The sequence below is a fragment of the Chroicocephalus ridibundus genome, chromosome 6 (genome assembly GCF_963924245.1).
Source record: "Chroicocephalus ridibundus chromosome 6, bChrRid1.1, whole genome shotgun sequence".
NCBI lineage: Eukaryota > Metazoa > Chordata > Aves > Charadriiformes > Laridae > Chroicocephalus > Chroicocephalus ridibundus.
In genome coordinates, this window is record NC_086289.1 from 52,756,379 (window position 1) to 52,774,991 (window position 18,613).

Here is an 18,613-nt window from a genome sequence, read left to right on the forward strand (position 1 = left end):
CCCTGTCCCTCTTGAATGTGGGCGGGAACTGGGTACTTATTCTGCCACTTGTGGTTTTGGAAATCTTACCCATGCTCATTTGTGTTTCCCTCTCCTAGTCTGCCTTCTCTCACAGTTGTTGAAAATGGCAGTGTGTCACTATTTGCTTTTCAAGACAAATTCCGCTAGGGAAAGTAGGGGTTTGGACTAATTTTGACCATTGTTTACTGAGGGCCTCCCTCAAAACTGAAATTAAAAGATAATACTCTGTTTGAATTTTGAAGGTCTGAGTCTCTCTTTCTCTTTTTGTTGTTGTTGTTGTAACAAAGCGGGGGCGGGTTGTGGTCAGGCCACAGTGTTTGCCACAGACAGTGATTTTTCTAGCACCTCTGTAAAAGAAAGGCAACAGCGGAATCTTTGTGTTGAAATCCCACCGAGGCTGGAAACCCCTGAGCTATTACGGCTCTAGCAGTTACAAATGACTGTGTGCATTTGCATAATGCAGTTGTCACTGAATTAAAATGATTTGAAATTTTCACCGAGGAGGTGGTAGCCTGACCCCAGAACGTTTCATTGCCTGGCTCGCAGTGAGCGATGCTCCCGCAGCCAGCCGGCTTGGTTACCTCAGAGCTGGTGTGTTTGGTAAACAGGGCTACTTAAGAAGACATTTATCTCAATTTCTCCGTAGGTTTTCTGAATACTGTGATAAATGAATGCATTTAATAAACTGAAAATTAAAATGTGAGATAAATAGTGGTGTAGATAGGGGTTGAGAGAGGCAGCAAAAAACCATGAATACATTATTGGCTGCTAGTCAAGTACTTTAATAATTGACTCACTGATGGTAACTTCTCCTCTCTCTATCCCCCTCCCTTGCTAAAGAAGTGCCTGAGTAATGAAATCACATGTTAATGCACTGAAAGAGTCTCCCCTTCATCCTTTCTGCGTTGACATAGTATCTTTTGATTGAGGAAGGTTAATTAAAACTCATTTAGCTGTATTTGTTCAGTGGAAGGGTTCCGGTCACAGTTGCAAAGGATAAATGAAACAGTGACATATGCAGATTTGGTTGGAGTTTTTTCTCTTTCTTCCAAAGAATGCTTGCAAAGGTGAATTAGAGGGAGAATGATGTTTTATCACATCCCTTTCCTTAAGGGTGAAAGTATTCAGCCGAGGTCACTAAGCCCTTCATCCAGAGCAGTTTGCTTTATGCAATCCCATCGCATCTCTGCTGCGTTCATGCAAATCAGAAGGGGTTCGGCTGCCAGACTGGCATTTCACAGGCCAGTTTGCATGGGACCAAAACACTATGAGTTTTGGTATCGGCTGGAAAGGGAAGGAGAAGCTGGAATAGTAAAAGCCCTGCAAAGCATAGGTTGGGACTGAAAAGGTGGAATAGGTAATGATGAGTGAAATAAGGGATGTATTGCACATAGATGTTGGCCTAAGTGAAATGATGTAAAGTTTTCAGTACAGTCAGTCCTTATAGCATATTGTTTTCTAATTAAAAAAAAAAAAGGTTCCTTCAAAAGCAGCTATCCCTGACAAATGAAGAGAAAAGCATCTTGGTGAAAAATGCACTGAGGTAGAAATGATTAGGGGAACTTTCAGTGCTGCAGCATTTCACGGTAGGGTAGTTTTCATAGCTGGTTGTTCTGGAGCAGATACTTGCTGGTGACAGAAGCAAGGAAAAGAGTAGTTCTGACACCAAGACAGAATTGAGCTATCGACAGTTTAGGTAACGTGTCCATTGAACCCTTCTTTCCCCATCATGTTCCCTATTCAGAGCTGCTCCAGGAAGTACAAAACAGAGTTTCTCTGGGACACTGTCTTTCATTTAGGAAAAAGCTCTATAGTTGCTGTAGTAAAAGCATAACTGGGAAGAAGTGTTGTCATGCCGGCCTGATGCTGATTATCAGGTGCTCCCTTGACTTCAGGTGGGCTTAACAGTGCTCATCTTGGGGCGACCGAACTTTTGTCATTCAACCTTTTATAAGTCACTTCTGTACATCTCCCATTGCTCACTTTTGGAACAGAGACGATGCTGGACCTATTTCTGCAAATAGCTAGATGCTGTATATCCAGCATGATTTAACTCCGTGAAATAATTAATGTTACTTGTATGTACCTAAATGTTTTCAGTTTCAACGTCGTATGACTTTGTAAAGCTCTTAAAGACAACATCAAGCATTATTTATGTACTTGCTGTTTTAGGCAGGAGAGTGCCTAGAAAGCATCCCCATGTCAGCAACATTACATTACATTTCTGTTCAGATCGCCCAGCTTGGCTCTCTGTATTGCAGCATGGAAAGCTGAGTGCTGCTGAAGCACCATGCCCCACGTGTGACACAGCTCATTGAATCATTTATCCTGTGGTTGACTTCATGAGGCAAATGGCTTTGGCTCATTTATAAATAACGAGAGACATGGGATACAAATTTGGGACAGAGAAAGTTCAGAGGAACAGCTTGTATTTTGCATTCTTGAATCCAGTTGTCTTGGAATACCTTGGAGCTGCCGACAGCTTCTAACTCGCCTAAAGCGTTGATCTTTCGAAAGAGACAGAGAGACCAAAGCATTCACAAATTCCATTTTGAAAGAGGAAGGCTTTCTAGTCTGCAAGCGATTTAATTACACTAAAGATTTTTGTCAAGTTTGAACAAATCTTTGTTTCTTGGCTCTCAATATCAATTCATATATTGCTTAGAGAACAGGAGCCGCTTTAGTTACAGACCTTGTCAATGAGTCAACCAAAGGGTTAACCTTCCAGATGGGGCCCTTGAAATGTTTCTGTCCTATAATATTTCTTCTCTTGCTCCCCACAGCTGAGGCATAAGCTTGGTGCTTTTCAAATTAAATTAGATTGTGTAAGCCAGGTGTCTTGGCAGTAAAATCATGTGCAACCCATTTTTATCCCATTAACATTGGTGTTCATCAAGGAATTGTGTTTTTCTTTCTCCGAACTCTAGGTAAACCGGTAATGATCATAACTGAGTACATGGAGAATGGCTCCTTGGATGCCTTCCTCAGGGTAGGTGATTTCTTCATAATAAGCTGAGGAGATTTTATACTGGGAGACATTTTCTGGTTTTCTTTCTGGTTCTCTTTTGCAGAAAGATACTGAAAATTCATCATTTTTAAAGAAATTGTGTTTGTACTTGGGAAATCCTGTTTTCTCGTGTTGCTCCTATCAAAAACCAAAATAAATGTTAAGTGGAAGAATACAGAATAAGTGTAATATTTGAAATAGCAGGGTCTTTAAGTAATCCATGTTTAATGGGAACAGTTCTGATTTGCTCCACTTTTTAAAGCATCGCAATGCTATATAGACCCATTAAAACCAGATTCATTGCAAACTGGGTACTGCATCACAGGAAGCTGTGACAGAATCTCGGGGTTTTTACTTTACCGGTGAATTATAGACACTAGTCAGAAGATTGAGGAAATAACGTTGCATTTTATTTGAGAGAAGATGGGAATCCAGAGATATGCTCTTTGCCAGTTTCAGCAATGGCAGTAATGCAGCTTTTAGCTTAATGCTCTGTGATTTTCTTCCTTTCCCCATATGCAGAAGAATGATGGCAGATTTACAGTCATCCAGTTGGTGGGGATGCTTCGTGGCATCGGCTCAGGAATGAAGTATCTGTCTGACATGAGCTATGTGCATCGGGACCTAGCTGCTCGAAACATACTAGTCAACAGCAACTTGGTCTGCAAAGTGTCTGACTTCGGCATGTCCCGGGTCCTGGAAGACGACCCTGAAGCAGCTTATACCACACGGGTAAGGAGGGAAAGAAAAAGTCCAGTGGGTTTTCTTGCCTACGTACTGCTTTTGTCTGACTGCGTGGGAGGTGACAGTGGTTAGTTTTAAAATAATCTCAGTCACAAGTGAAAACCTGTATCCCAACCTAAAAATAAAGAGTGGCCCAGACTCCATAGCTAGTATAAATTGATATAGTGTTATTGCCACATCAGTGGCTACATCACTATTTCTTCTCTGAGGATGTGACCCATGTATTCCTCTGGTTCCTTCAGCGTGCTAGTGTGTGTGACAGGAATCCGATGCCAGAAATGAGGGCTTGGGCTTCTGTTCCTTCTGATACCTACAGGCATGCATAATGATTTTCAAGCGGCTAGTGCCACTGAGGTTTGATACAGAAGTGTAGATATGCCACCAAAAAAAAAAAAAAATCCACTTTTGCCCATCACAAAGCTTGTCATGACTTTGACCTAAATAATTTGGACTGTGAAAAGTGTGATGCCTCTATTCCCATTTTTTGTTTCTTTCCCGTTTTATCTTATTTCAGCATCCCACTGTTAACTAATTTTGCTAAAGCCATTTTAATATGCTGCATGTGGAATAGTACTAATGCAAGCGAGTACTTCTGGCCGCAAAACAACATCCCGATCATTACCAGCATTTGTACCAATACCTCTGTAATTAACATGCGCGCGAAGAAAAAAAGTCAGAGTTTATAATGTCTCCTTTTTTAATTGCTTATTTTCTTCGTTTTAAAATATCTGCCATTCTCCATCTGTTCTCCCTAGTGCAGAGTTTGTTTGCAGCACTCAGATTTTGCAGTTTAATCCCAACACTCATCCTTTAATGGATTCACAGTTCATTACAGGGAAGGATAGATTCACGTAGTACTAAACGCTGGCCAGCCTTGGTATTTCTCACTCCTAAGGGTGGCAAGTGGAAGAAGCAGAAGCAGAGGTCTGAAAAGCTGTATTCAGGGAAATCAAAGTTTAGACAAATACACAAGGGCAGGAGAGAAATGATTAAAAAGCTTCCCTTTGCATTTAGTGAGTGGAGATATAGTATTATGTTTGCTCTCAAGAGTAAACTACAGGGAATCAATGACATTTGCTTTACAGTGCATTGTCTTCATTGGTATCTGTAATGAAGGATCAGGAAAATTTGGATGAACTCCACTGTACTCAAGCATCTAAATAAAAAGAGCTTATTGACAATTTTTAGAATGGCAACCATGTATAAACAATGCCCATGCATCTGTGTCTGAAAGAGGAATAGAGCTTTTTCATAACAAGGGAAGATGCAATAAAATGCAAGTTTTAAACCATCCTTTTCTTAAGAGATGGGTGTGTTCTGCTCTCTGTTAGTAGTGTAACTCATTAAAGTGAGAGTATCCTGTAGCCACACAAGGCACATACTGCTACAACCTGATTCACAAAGGGCCTGATGCCAAGGCCAAAGAAGCCAGGAGAAGGACCCCTTTTGATTTCACTTGGCTTTGGAACAAGTCCATATTAAACACTTGGGAGAGATACTGGAACAATAAACTATTAACTATGCACATGCTGCACTTGGTTACGGATAAAAACTATCTAGAAGATTGCTGAGAAGGAACCTACCAAAATAAACTTAATCAAAAAATCATAAAAGCAAATGAAAAAAAAACCAACCCTAAAACCTTTGTTCAGCTTAAGTCATTTCCCAGATTCAACTGCAGGAAACCAAAAGCTCAATTAAAAACACCTTGCATATTAGCATAAACACAAGGAGAAATCTCTGGCCTGGGATCACTCAGCCAGGGCAAAATCAGATAAACAGGATGGAGTGAGTTCCTTTTAAAATAGTGCAGGACCTCAGTGGCCCAAATCAGTTGCCCAAGAGCTTTTATCTGTTTAAAAAGAAGTATCGTACCAAGAGGCAGCCCTCTCCAACAGGTATCAGAAGCAGCCTTGTACCGTGGTCTGGTGCTGAAGTCCTCCCACAGGGACTGGGAGAGCCCAGAGGCTTGCTTGCTGTCTCACATCTCTGGTAGGAGTTGGGATATTGCCCATGGGAAACACCACGGTATTCATAAATCTTCCCAGTTTATCCTCTCTTTATTTTACCTTTTTGAAAAGCAAAACGTTTATAATCCCATTTTTCTGAAACAGGCCAAACAGGTCAGACAGGCAAGCAAGAAAATAGTAATTAACAGCATGTACTTATTTGTTTTGTCAACTAAATCTCAAATATATACTTTGTAAAACCCCTGGCTTGTTCTCAGGCTTCAGCATAGCCCTAAGGAGAGATCTCGTAGAGGGCTGATAAAAATACATTTAACAATTTACTGGTTCGCCTCCTTGTGACTAAAGAAAACAGATGGGCAGCGTTGCCTCCTGGTTGGATCTGACAGTTTTATGGCAGGGAAAAGAGAAAGTGGATGCCTTTTTAAGAAGGATTCTGGAATTGCGTACAGAAAACCATTATGTATTTTTAATGTCAGTGTAGAACAGTGTCAGCCACGCACATTACCGGGTCAGTGACACACTAGCCAGTGGTTTCTTTTATTTGTGACAGGGTGGCAAGATCCCCATCAGGTGGACTGCGCCAGAGGCAATTGCCTACCGTAAGTTTACATCAGCGAGTGATGTGTGGAGCTATGGCATCGTCATGTGGGAAGTGATGTCCTACGGAGAAAGACCTTACTGGGATATGTCCAATCAAGACGTGAGTCTCCTTCTGAGCTTCCTTTTCGTTTTCTCTGCCTTTCCCCCTGCGCCTTTATCTTTGTCCTTAGATGTCTGATGATGTGTTTCTGTGTCAATTGCTATATGTTTATAAGGCATTTACTCCAGGAAGTTTTTAAAAGGATCTCATGGGTGGTAGATTCCTGTTTTCTCAGGGAACCTCTCTGGAACTAAGACTTGCTTGAATACTTCAAGCCTGGTCTTATGGTCAGGGATTCTCTTTTAGGGTCTATAACATGTGCATGTATTTTTTTCCTTTTTTTTAAGGAAAAATATTACAAGCAATTAAAGTAAGAAAGAAGAATGGAGGAAAGGGGAACGAATATATTTAAACTGTCAGATTGTAATACTGTCAAGAGAGGGAAGATTTGAATGTTGATATTAAACCTCAACTTTATTGGAAGTCTTTAAGAAAAGACACTTGAATTTAATGGAGCTTCCTATTAGTAGTTAATTCTTCAAGCCCCAGTATGCTTATAATTCTTCCAGATGATTTTATTTCTTGTAGGATAGCTAAAACAACACATGAAATCCAATTCTGATTATCAGTCAGAGCATCCTTGTGACAATTGCATAGCTGCCCCCTGAGGACATTAAAAAGCAGCTTTCCTAAATGACCATTCTTAAATTATGCATGTCCTGTTTAACCGTACCATCTGGACTACTTCAGTGTATTCCAAGAGGGAGCATGCACAATGGCTGCTATTCCAGAAGAGTATTTAATAATAATGCTAATAAGAGCTTTTGCTAATAGAATTTTTATTAAATGAAAAAAAAAAAAAATTCCCAGTGAAAATGAGGCATAGATTATCCATAATTCTTTTCCCAGGGGATTTACAAACATATAAAGGAGGAAGAAAATGTTAATCTGAATACATGGTCATGGGAGTGGTTAAGTCATTTTAAAAGTCATCTGCTTTCTTATGTAGAGCTGAACATTTTCAAAGAGTGTCTAGATGCGGATGGCATTTAATCTAAACGGGGGATATAATTTTAATTTCCTTCTGATGTGAAATGTCTCTTCTGGCACCCAGTCTTGCCTTCCTTTGCTAACAGGAAGTCATCAAGACTTAGCAAGAAAATAAAACACCAGATGTGTCTCAGTTATATCAGGCATGTCTACACAGCACAGCGGAGCTCAACGCCACAAAAGCAGAGCTAGCACATTAGGCTGTATACGCTGCTAATGTGCGGTGCTAGGCCATGTCGAAAAGCTGCCTTGAACCAAGACAGTGAAAGCCACTATTACTGTCTTTGCATCCTCTTTTAATACATAGCGTAGATGAGCCATTTTTTTCCCTCCTTAACGATGGTGAGAGCAGGGCTTTTCACAACAAAGCAGAAGTGGATTTCCAATTCTTCTCCATCTCTTGAATCAGGAGAAATCTAAAGGGTCTTCATGCTTTCTGGAGTAGTGAGAGACACTTAGTTTGTGGTCACTGGAAAGCTGCTGATAGTGCAAGCATATCCCTCGGCCTGTCCTCCCGGTGGATTTCAGCCACTAATTGGACAAGACCAGAACGAGTGAATTTAGTGCAGTTCGGTTTCTGTGCACTCCTGGTCTCTAGTCTCATGGTGAATCCTGCCAGCAAAGTCATATTGATTAATTAAGATCTGAAGGCTTCTGGGTCATGTCCCTGGCATATCAGAATTGAGTCCTGGTCACGTCCTGTGCTCCTGAGAGAGCTAAGAAGCCAGCAGAGCACTGAGCTCTGGAGCCCTTTCTGGAGGGTTTGAAATGACTTCAGCTTGTGAATTTTTCTGCTTTCTATTAACTATGAAATGCATACTTAAGCTGCTGTGTTGGACTTCAGTAACTTTCTTGATAAAGCTGCACAAAAGGTTTCCGATCCCTGCATTTCTTGGTTCAGAGCGTACGGTGGTGAAAGAACAGGTTCTCTACAAGGCCTGTATTACTGAGAGAGATGAGCTAGCCCAGGAGAAGGGGGTGATCTGATGTATCTTAAAAACGATGGGGAAAGTTTCATCTTCAACATATCACACCCAAAACTGACAGATATTAAAGATTTGCTGTAGAGCTGTTGCTTCTCCAGCTGTCTGTCCAAGAAGGATAGTTGTTTAATTCTAACCTGGGCTCTTTTGTCATCCCTGTATCCCGTGTGCTCTTTTGTGATACGTTGCCCTGCTGCATCTGATGTCTCCTTTGGATGCTGTACCCTTTTAGTTTTGAATTGCTGAAGAGAAATGACAGTTCTGAGACCACCAACTGCCTGAGTCTGAGTGTAATTTTCCATGTTGTTTCACTTAATTGTGGATTTGTTTCCAGACTTTGGATCGCCCTAGGACAAATGATACTCAGCTGGTAGATGCGAGTAGTGTCTGATGTTCTCTAATGCCTTCCTAATTGTGCCATTTATAGGTTATTAAAGCCATTGAAGAAGGGTATCGGCTGCCACCCCCGATGGACTGCCCCATTGCTCTCCATCAGCTGATGTTAGACTGCTGGCAGAAGGAACGCAGTGACAGGCCTAAATTTGGACAGATTGTCAACATGCTGGACAAACTCATCCGCAACCCCAACAGCCTGAAGAGGACGGGGAGCGAGAGCTCCAGGTCAGCTGTGCTTTTGTAATGGTGATGTACGAGGGAGCAGAGTGGAGATGACAGGCAGAGCTGCAAGTCCCCTAAACCTCTGCGCCGGGATTAAAGCGTGCTCTGTAGCTCTGCAGAGCCAGACTGCACAGCAGGCACTGTGCCGTGCGAGGCAGCAGAGGGGTCACGCTGCTGAACCCCACTGGGCACCCCAGACTCTCCTCGCTCTGGCAGAAGGAAAATGGAACGAGCAGAGCTGTTGCTGTATCGCACCAGTGCTGACCAGTTTTATAGCACAGCCTGAAAAAGCTCTGATGCAGGCAAGCTCTGATTGAATACAAAGTTTGCCGTGTCTTTTCCCGCTCCCCCCTAGTGAAAGGGCCGGAACAGGTAGCCTTAATGCAGTGCAGCTAACAGCAGTGATGTGGTTTTCTGCAGGAAAAGTACATCATCAAGTTTTATAAACCCTAGATTTGTGTAGGATTTGCAAATGAGTGTTAAGGCATTACAGCCAACGCCTTGCGGGCATTGGGAAGGTGTGGATTAATTTTTATGTGAATTTGAATTTAATTTTGTGGAAAGCCAGTTTCATGTCTCCACCGATCCCGCATTACATTTATGTTTTGTTTTCTTTGCTAAGCATGGTATGTGCAAAAGAAGCGCAGTAGGAAGGAAACTCCCAAAGTTGTAAGGTGAAACCAAAATATCTTTGTTGGGACAGATCAGCAGTTTGTTTAAACTGGTGAAACACTGCTGAAGTAATAGGAGCTTTACTAATTTACACCAGGTTTCTTCAGTTTTTTTCAAACGTATTTGCTTTGTCAGGTAAATTTGTTTACAGCAAATACGGAAAAAAGCTTAAAAGAAAAGAAACAAGAGGAAGATAATGGGAAAATATTTTTCAATATAAGGGAAGGTACAGAAATATCCACTGGGCAGTACAAAATTAACTTTCTTGAATCAGTGAAGCAGTAACAGAGATTCTGATTCAGCCTCCAACAGAGCAACACCTAGAAAAAGCTATTTTCCTGGTTAAACTTGTAGGTCCCTTTGCAAGTCTTGGTTATAATGTACATTATCAGAAGAGAGATTATTAACCCTGTGAGGCCACTATCACCGCGTATCTTCCAGATTGCCCTAATTGCATTGGTAGCCTGGCAAAAATGTATCCGCCCTTGAGGCTTAAATAATTTATATGGTGAGAATCACAATATGATCTGCTGTGATAATTTGGTTTGAGAATCACAGTATGAACTCTTCCATTTTGCTTCCTTTCCAATTTACAGGTACTCTTTGAAAATATATAGATTTTACAAAAGTTAATAGCCTCTTCAAGGTCATTTGGGGTGTGCGTGTGTATGTAAGCTAATAGCCTGTTCAAGGACATTTCATGTTCACGGCTATTTATAGATCTTTATTTTTCTTCTCTTTGGAACGTGTATTTCAAATATGCACATAACATTATTAATATATTATATGACTTTAAACGTGAGGCGTAATTGTATATAATTAGGTTGCCACCATTGGTCTTGTGTTAGATAGTACAGTAAAAGAGTTGTACCAAGTATTACCAGGGTGTACTCGGTGCCTTAGGCAAGACATAACTACGCTATTGCACACCTAATCTTTGATGATGTGCATTTTCAAATAAATTGCTAAATGATAATTGTTTTGGTTAGATAGATAATAGTAATTTATAATGGTTTAATGAAACTGTGATTTACAACATACATGAAATAATAAATGAGATAGTAATAAGAGAAGCAAATTTTGTAAAAATAATTATTTGCAAATCTGTGGAAGGGAAAATGAGAAGCACATTCCTCAGTGCAAACACAGATCAAAGCTTGCAGGATTCCCGCCACTCCTGGCACACGCGCAGGTCAGGAATGGATTGATTAAAGAGGGGATTAACTCCCTGCTGTCCTGAGTTTGATTGAATGCGCTGAGCTCGCCTGCGAACCTGGCTAGAAACAGGATTTATCTGAACCCGCCCTGAGTTTTGCCCTCCAAACCAGTCTGGCAGGTTGCGTACTTCAGTAGTGTTTCTATAGTTGCAGCGCTGAGGTCTGACACACGCAGGATTGGCAAGGTCTGGCATTGCTGCCTGTGAGATACAGACCCACGAGGCTGAGCGCCTTCCAGCATCACCATCTTCTTTGTTTTTTGAAGTAAAAGCGTTTTCTGTGAACTTGGTTGCATCTGAGGTGAAAACTGTAAGTGGCGTTGTGGTTCAAATTAGACCTGAAAGCAAAAATAGAAACCTAAGGTCAAATTCATCCTTAGCAAAAATTGGCCTATTTCTTTGCATTTTGTTAAGTTTCTTGCATTGATCTACGTTGCTGTGCAGAGAGCCACCGGTTTAGCTGGGCACAACGTCTTGCCCTTACTTTTACCTGATCATTGAAGATAATTGTAGCACAGACCAAACTTTGGTTTGCGATTCATGATCCAGCTGACACCGTTTCTCTGTCCTTTCACTGTTTGGCATCCAGACCTAGCACAGCCCTGCTGGATCCCAGCTCCCCTGAGTTCTCGGCGGTTGTTTCTGTCGGTGACTGGCTCCAAGCCATTAAAATGGAGCGATACAAGGATAACTTCACAGCTGCTGGCTATACCACCCTAGAGGCAGTGGTGCATATGAACCAGGAGTAAGTACTCAGCGATATAACAAAAAAACTGGTAAATCTGGATTTAATCGGCCTCTTTTGCTTTGTGCTGCATATCATTACACTCATTAAAGGAATGGAATGCCTTTCATTTGGATGGAGGATAACTTTAAAATGCTTCCACAATGCCTTCACTTATTTAATTAAACATTTCTGTACATCTGCCTTGCTTTTGCGATGCTGCTTGTGGTTGACTCTTAGTATTTTTCTCTGCACCAGCATCTGATCCACGGTTCTCAGCCCCCTGCTTCTTCTCTTGCTTTCCACAGTGACCTGGCAAGGATTGGGATCACTGCCATCGCCCACCAGAACAAGATCTTGAGCAGCGTTCAAGCAATGCGCACCCAAATGCAACAGATGCACGGCAGGATGGTTCCCGTCTGAGCCAGTACTGAATAAACTCAAAACTCTTGAAATTAGTTTACCTCATCCATGCACTTTAATTGAAGAACTGCACTTTTTTTACTTCGTCTCCTCGCCCGTCGAAATAAAGATCTGCAGCATTGCTTGATGTACAGATTGCGGAAACCGAGCGTGTGTGTTGGGAGGGGGGCCTCCAGAAATGACAAGCCGTCATTTTAAACCAGACCTGGAACAAATTGTTTCTTGGAACATACTTCTCTGTTGATCAACGATATGTAAAATACATGTAACTATATAAATATAAAGTCACATTCAAGTTTTGATGCTATGTTTGCTGCCAGATACTGTGCTCAAAAAAAAACAAAAACAAAATTACTTTCCTTCTCCCCATGACCCGTAGGATTACAACCATAGTGTTTTATTTGTGGGTGAAACCACCGTTGTGCATCTTTCACTGGAATGAAGAATCTGCCCTGGGATATTTTTTGCAGACTTGACGCATCACTAATACCTTGCAGAAACCTCAGTGAGAATATCATTTGGCTAATCAGTGCCTGCCGATTAGTGATCTACCCGTTTACGGGCTTGAGACATGAAATGACCCACCTCGTGGATTACTGGGCAAAACTGGACTTCTGGGGAGATGATTGGCTGTTGTTGTGCTGTGCTGAAGCCTACCACTTAAAGACGTTTTGTGAACATCTTGCCAGTAGTCAGCTGTGACAATCGTGGCTGTGGAGCGTTCAGACTTCTTTTCTCTTTGAAGAAGCGATTCCCTTTGCCACACGGAGGTCAGTGGAAGTACAGTGTCCAACATGTTCATGGTGCTTTGCTTCTTAAACTGTGCTAGGATTTCACCACCGTTGGGGGAAAAAAAAAAAAAGTGCTGTGGTATGTATTATTTGGGGTTCCCAGCCGGTTTGTATGAACTTGTGCTCGTTTCCAAGCCTAATTGCTTAGTGTTTCCCATTGTTCGTTCTATTTCATGACAGTGAAAATTGCATTGTTTCAAAACCTGGTCTTGCTCTCAAACCGTTGTGTGTTAGGATGTGCAGACAAGGTGTTGGAGCACGTCTTGGGGCTCACTCAGTTTGGTGCTAAGAGCTTGACACCCCACATTGCAGTAAAAGCAGTAGGGATACCCTAATTCTTGGGGTGGAAAACCCCACAGATATGGATCCCATAGAAAGAGTAGCCTTGTAAAGTACTCATTTACGATACTCATGCACAAAGAAGAACCAAGGACTTTTCCTGTCCTTTCATGAAATATTTGTGTTTTAAAAAGATCAGTCTCAGTAGCTGTGTCAGTGGTTTTATGGGAGGGGGAGCAGAAGGAAACGGGGTTGTGCGCGCAGCCTTTCTGGTTTTTCAGCGTTTGGGTGCTGGGCATGGGGATAGCTCTGTGTTACCCTTCAGACGTGGTGATCCGGCCTCGTCAGCTGTGGCAACCGGATTCAATTTGGAAACCAGCCCCATGGGCTGGGTTATCAAGGCAACTGTGGGTGTGAGGGCCAGGTGTAGGCTGCATGGCTGGGGTTCAAGCGCCCCTCTGCAAGTAGGGCAAACAAGCTGGGGCGTGACCTGCTTGAAAAGCTGCCCTCCAACTCCTCTAAGAAAGAGATGGAAAGTTGAGTGGGTGAAAGCATCCCCTGGGTCGCTTGCTGGAGGTGGCTGCTATAGGAATGTGGTTGTCCTCATTAGGTCACATAAGGATAAAGCTTTATCTGGTAAAGCTCTGAACACATTTAGGCTGGAATTTTATTTATTTATATTTATATTAAAGCTTATATTACTCCTTTTGAACAGAGTGTATAAATTAGATTCCTTTTAAAGTCCTTTGGAGCACCAAAGTGATGAGATGACCTTAGAAAAAGAGACAGCATCAGGCCCACTTATGCTATGGTGGGTAGGAGGAGGATTTTCACGACACATCCTCTATAATAGACATTGTGTTTCAGGTTTGCCAGGCACAATGTCAGAAAGGTGAGATTTATATTTTGATGGTGCTAAGACTGGTTCTTTGGTCTGTAATATTTTGGTCCCTCTCCACACCTGAAAGCAAATTCAGAAATGATTTGGGGGCTTTATATGTCAGATTTTTTTAATGATTGCATTTATTCTAAATCCAAAACAGCTCACTCAGTTGGACAAGTCACACTTACTGTATTGTCACTCGCATCACTTTTTGTCACTTTTAACAATAACTCGCTGATTTTAACCACTAACTCCCTCACCCCCAACTTTCTCAGAAAACAGCTTGTTCAGAATATGAGATGCTAAATTCGGATCCTGTCAAGTCATGACAGCTTAGTAAACTCTGTTCTGCAGTATTACTTATAAAAGCTTCTCCATTTCAAGAGATTTAAGATTTCTTTTAAAAAACTACTTAAATCAGCACATTTTAATATCATTTTGTGAGGCAACCTGAGAAGTGGTTACTCATTTTAAAGACCTGACACTTGTACTTTCATCAGCAAAAAGTCTTTTGCTTCTTAAGTGCAGAGATACTTTAAGTTTCCTCTTGCTGTAAATCTGTTGCGTTCTGTTGAGATTGCCTTTTTACGTAAAAACAAAATACACCCAATTTTCTGGCCAGTTTGTAAAATTGCTTTCTTGGAGTCTAGTTGCGGTAATTCAAAACACTCCAATATTTTCCGCACAAAATGAAAAACTGTGCCCTATAGAGTGAAAACTGCGAAGATGCCGGGTTTTTGGAACTGCCATTGATGGTTGTGTTCCTTGGGATAAAATATGGCCAGTGGGGGGGCATCCGCTCGACTGTGGTTTAGCTAGAGGAAGACAGGTGAAAAAAAAAACAGGTGGCACGTATATAAAAAAAAAAAATGTATATAGATTACATATCTGTTTATAAGGTATGTTGTGGAAGAAAGACTTTGAAATAGCGTGAGGGAAAGAAAAGGGCCAAGGAAGGCAAAGGGGCCTCAGCCTTTGAGAACTGCTGGTTGTATTTGTCTCTCTGGCCCCAGGCGGCCGAAGCAGCCGGCGAGCGCGTGGTGACGCGGCAGCCCCGGCATCTGCCCGTCAGCCACCCTTCTGAGTGAGGCTTGCATCGCTTCCTGCTTTCTCTTCCGTCCTTCAGGGAATCCTTCTCCCCTCTCCGGGGAGAGGTTTAATTCCATGAACCTGCTGCCGCGTCACCTCTTCACCGGGGCAGAGCGGAATTTGGGTCTTTTCCCGTGATGGGAATGGGCAACGGCACCAGCCAAGGAGGGGCTGGCTGCCTAGGGCACAGCTGCTGCTGGGAAATCTAGCAGGAGGCATTCGGGCAATTGTACGTGTTTCTGTCATGTTGCACGTTGTTTAATATATTTGTGTTTTCTATTTGTGTTTTATTTTTGTGCAGGGAAATTAGATTTTGCATTCACGGACTCATAGCTTGTCCTATTGATCATATTGACCATGGAGGAACATAGACTAGACATGAAGCCTTCTGCATCCACAGTTGTGTCTTCCCTAGCACTGATTCTGGAAAACACACACTGAACAGTCATCGGTCCCTGAAGAGAGCGTGACTTTTACTTTCTCTTTTTTTTTTCCTTGCCGCCCACCCTGGTTTTTTTTCTTCATTGAGAGATAACTAACTTGATAAGACTCAGCACCCGGTTGTCACTTGAGGAATGTACTGTGTCAAAGCTCTGCAGACTTCTGGATTTTTTTTTTCCTCCCCTTCTGCTTTCTCTTCCTACCTTTGGTTTTATTTATATATTTTGGCATTTTCTCTCCTCATCCCCCTGGCTGTCACTGCTGCATCTCAGATGAATGCAGGTGACGCAGCGCTACACATCTTACCATGGACACCGGGCCAGGTGCCGCAGCAAAGAACCCAGTTCCTGTGAGCTGCCTATATACATTGCTGAAGTGACATTTTACACAAAACGTGCCATTGCAGTGATATAAGTATATTTTTTTTTCCCTTGAATGGATAATGGATTATTATCTCCTCTGAAAGGTGCGTATGTGTGCTTGTGTGCGTGTGTTTGCGTGCGAGTCACCTTGTGTGTAAAACTGCCTGTGAATGTGCCGAAAACGTCTCTGGAAGCGCAGGAGTCTCCTGTCATACGAGAGCAGGCCAATAGCTCGTGTCTGCAATGGTAGCAAGAACACACACATTAAAAAATGTTTAAATTTCTGTATCTATAAGTGTATTTTTTAGCTGCCACACTAACCTTAATGAGTAGTTCTGCAGCCTGAAACGGGCAATTTCAAGTTAGTTTTGGAGTCGTGGATTGCGGGATCCATAAGGGTGCTAAAGATTTTCCGAAGTGTCATTTATTCATACTGATGCCCTGTCCATGATCAAGACCGACCAGTTTCTCAGTGGCGCTGGTGATGGAGGCAACACCTGCGTATCCATCCACTGGTAACCCTGAACTGAATTCTTAAGTAGCCTTTTTTATCTGCAAAAATAGGATTTTAAAGACTTGTCGAATGCGAACAAATATATGCAATTCTTCCATTCACAGAAGCACCTTGCTCTGTGTGCAAGCTGTGAAACTTGTAACGTAATAATCAAAACACTTCAATTGCTCCCAGCACAGTTAAGGAACAAAATTGCAAGACCTGTGAGGTTACAGTAGGTAGCAAGAGTTGTGAGATGTGTCCTGTTCCTCGTGCGGGCGATGAAGAGCTGGTGAAGTGCAGTAGAAGGCACTCTTCCTTCCGTGGCCCGAGGAACAGTGCTGCGACTTACTGGTACTACCTAGAAAAGCTTTCTGTCTTCGGAAAATTCACCGCTAACGTAGTGTAAGCTAGTTTTGAGTGGAGCCGTGGGCTGGAGCCCAGGGAGCGTAGGGCCGCTGGGTGTTTGCAGAAGGGCAGGAGATGCTCCCCGCTCGCCTCCTGGCCATGGGGGGCTGGCGTCTGCCGTGGCAGCCCACGCAGCCCAGCGAACTGCCACGGGACAGGGGCTCGCTCCAGCAGACGTGGGGATGCTGGATGCGCTGCCTTAAAGGAGAGCGGAGCCGCAAAGTGGTGTCCCAAAGTTGCTCCCGCTTCCTCCTCTTTTCCCTCCTCGCTGACCCTCTGATCTCATCCCGTATTTCTGCCTGCTCTGGTGGAGGAGCAGCCGCAGGTCCGTGGAAGGGGAGCGAGGGCGGATGCGCTGTCGGTGGAGGCCGGGCACGGTCATGGCGCTGGGAGGTGCCAACTGTGTCACCCAGCACGGGCCACCTGCGGCGGCTGCTCCGGACGGAGCTGGGTGCGAAAGGAAGGCGAGTGCCAGGGCACTGAAGAGGTCATCACCAGGGCCGTCTCGCATGGTAGAGCCTCTGTCTGTTAAGAAATTGTCCTGCTCACACACCACTGGTTGATGTTTGTCTGGGTTTCTTGCTGTACTAATTTTGTGATGGATCTTATGTATTAAAAATATATATGTATAAAATACAAAAGGCTGGTAAGTAACCAGTAAACAGGACTTAAAAAGCAGTATTTTTCTTTTATGTGACATTTTCATAACCAGAAAAAAAAAAAATCTGAAATACTAATCAGACAAATAAAAAGAGAGTGCATTTATTTTTTTGTATCACTGCAAGTATGTTGGAATATGCAAGGACTGTGGTTAAAATTAGAATGTATGAGGCATATTATAATTTAGTTCATACTTTAAAAAATCTAACAGCATTTCTTGGTTCGTGCATTTGAACGATCTCTGGGTTAGATATAGAGATTTTTCTATTTTGTTTTAATTTGTAATTTTTTTCCCCCTCCATGAATTTTAGGTACACATAACTTATGTCATTTATTTATGGTCTTTTATACCTAGTTTGTAAAATTGTAAAATAGCAAACAATGCAAACATTTGCATTTGAAAATAATAAAGTAGTTGCTGTACAAACCTGAAACGGACTATTTCTAATTATTGCATTTATTTTTTTTTATTTAGTGTTTATCCACAACAGATAAGAATGCAGAATTCAGAGTAATAATCCTGGTGTTTGCCCCAAAGGGATTAATTCTCTTCAGTAGACTTCACAGGAACACACTCCCGGACTTTATTTGAACTACGTAACTCCCACGTGTACCTTAAAGCACGTTACTTTTTCTTCTTCCGTCCCGGCCAGTGCCGCGTGCTGAGCATTTGTGATGTGGGAAGGATGCTGCAGTCAGGCTGACCTTGTTAACCGTCTCGGTGATTTTTCCTTGGAGACCAGGGAGTATCCATGGGCGCCGTGTCTGAGAAAAACCTGCAGGATCATGATGATGATGTTTTATTTGCACTCTTGGGATCTGCTGGGAATAGTCTCCCTCCCCTGTCTCCCGCTGTCTGGACCTTGCCTGGGCCCAGGCGTCACCTTGGCAGAAATCCTACAGTTTTCGCAGCTTCCTTTGGGCCAGGATTTCGCCTGGAATGTGGGAACTGTGACCTTGCTGCTGAGTTACTGCGCTTGCTGCTCTGCTGTAGGCTATGTTTGCGTGGGGCTGTGGGCTCCTGGCCAGAGAGGGAGAAGGTGAAAGGATCCAGGAGGGAGGGAGAAACCGAGGGATGAAATGCAAAGCTGAGGCGTGAGAGGGCGGGGAGCAGCAGGAAATGGAGCGGGACAGTTTCT

At 42.7% G+C, this 18,613-nt stretch overlaps 1 protein-coding gene across 2 annotated transcripts in view; it reads left to right on the top strand.

The window, feature by feature from the left end:
- EPHA4 (EPH receptor A4) overlaps nucleotides 1–17,880 on the top strand; it is a 107,199-nt gene extending 89,319 nt beyond the window's left edge. Inside the window, exons 12-18 of one of the 2 annotated variants that reach the window (XM_063338063.1) lie at nucleotides 2,949–3,010; nucleotides 3,551–3,760; nucleotides 6,293–6,442; nucleotides 8,843–9,036; nucleotides 11,511–11,666; nucleotides 11,954–12,938; nucleotides 15,412–17,880. In XM_063338063.1, the coding sequence (XP_063194133.1) occupies nucleotides 2,949–3,010; nucleotides 3,551–3,760; nucleotides 6,293–6,442; nucleotides 8,843–9,036; nucleotides 11,511–11,666; nucleotides 11,954–12,068 (887 nt within the window). In that variant the 3' untranslated portion in view covers nucleotides 12,069–12,938; nucleotides 15,412–17,880. The remainder of the gene's footprint in view (nucleotides 1–2,948; nucleotides 3,011–3,550; nucleotides 3,761–6,292; nucleotides 6,443–8,842; nucleotides 9,037–11,510; nucleotides 11,667–11,953; nucleotides 12,939–15,411) is intronic. The other variant, XM_063338062.1, reaches the window with a different exon arrangement.
- Nucleotides 17,881–18,613: the final 733 nt, after the last annotated feature.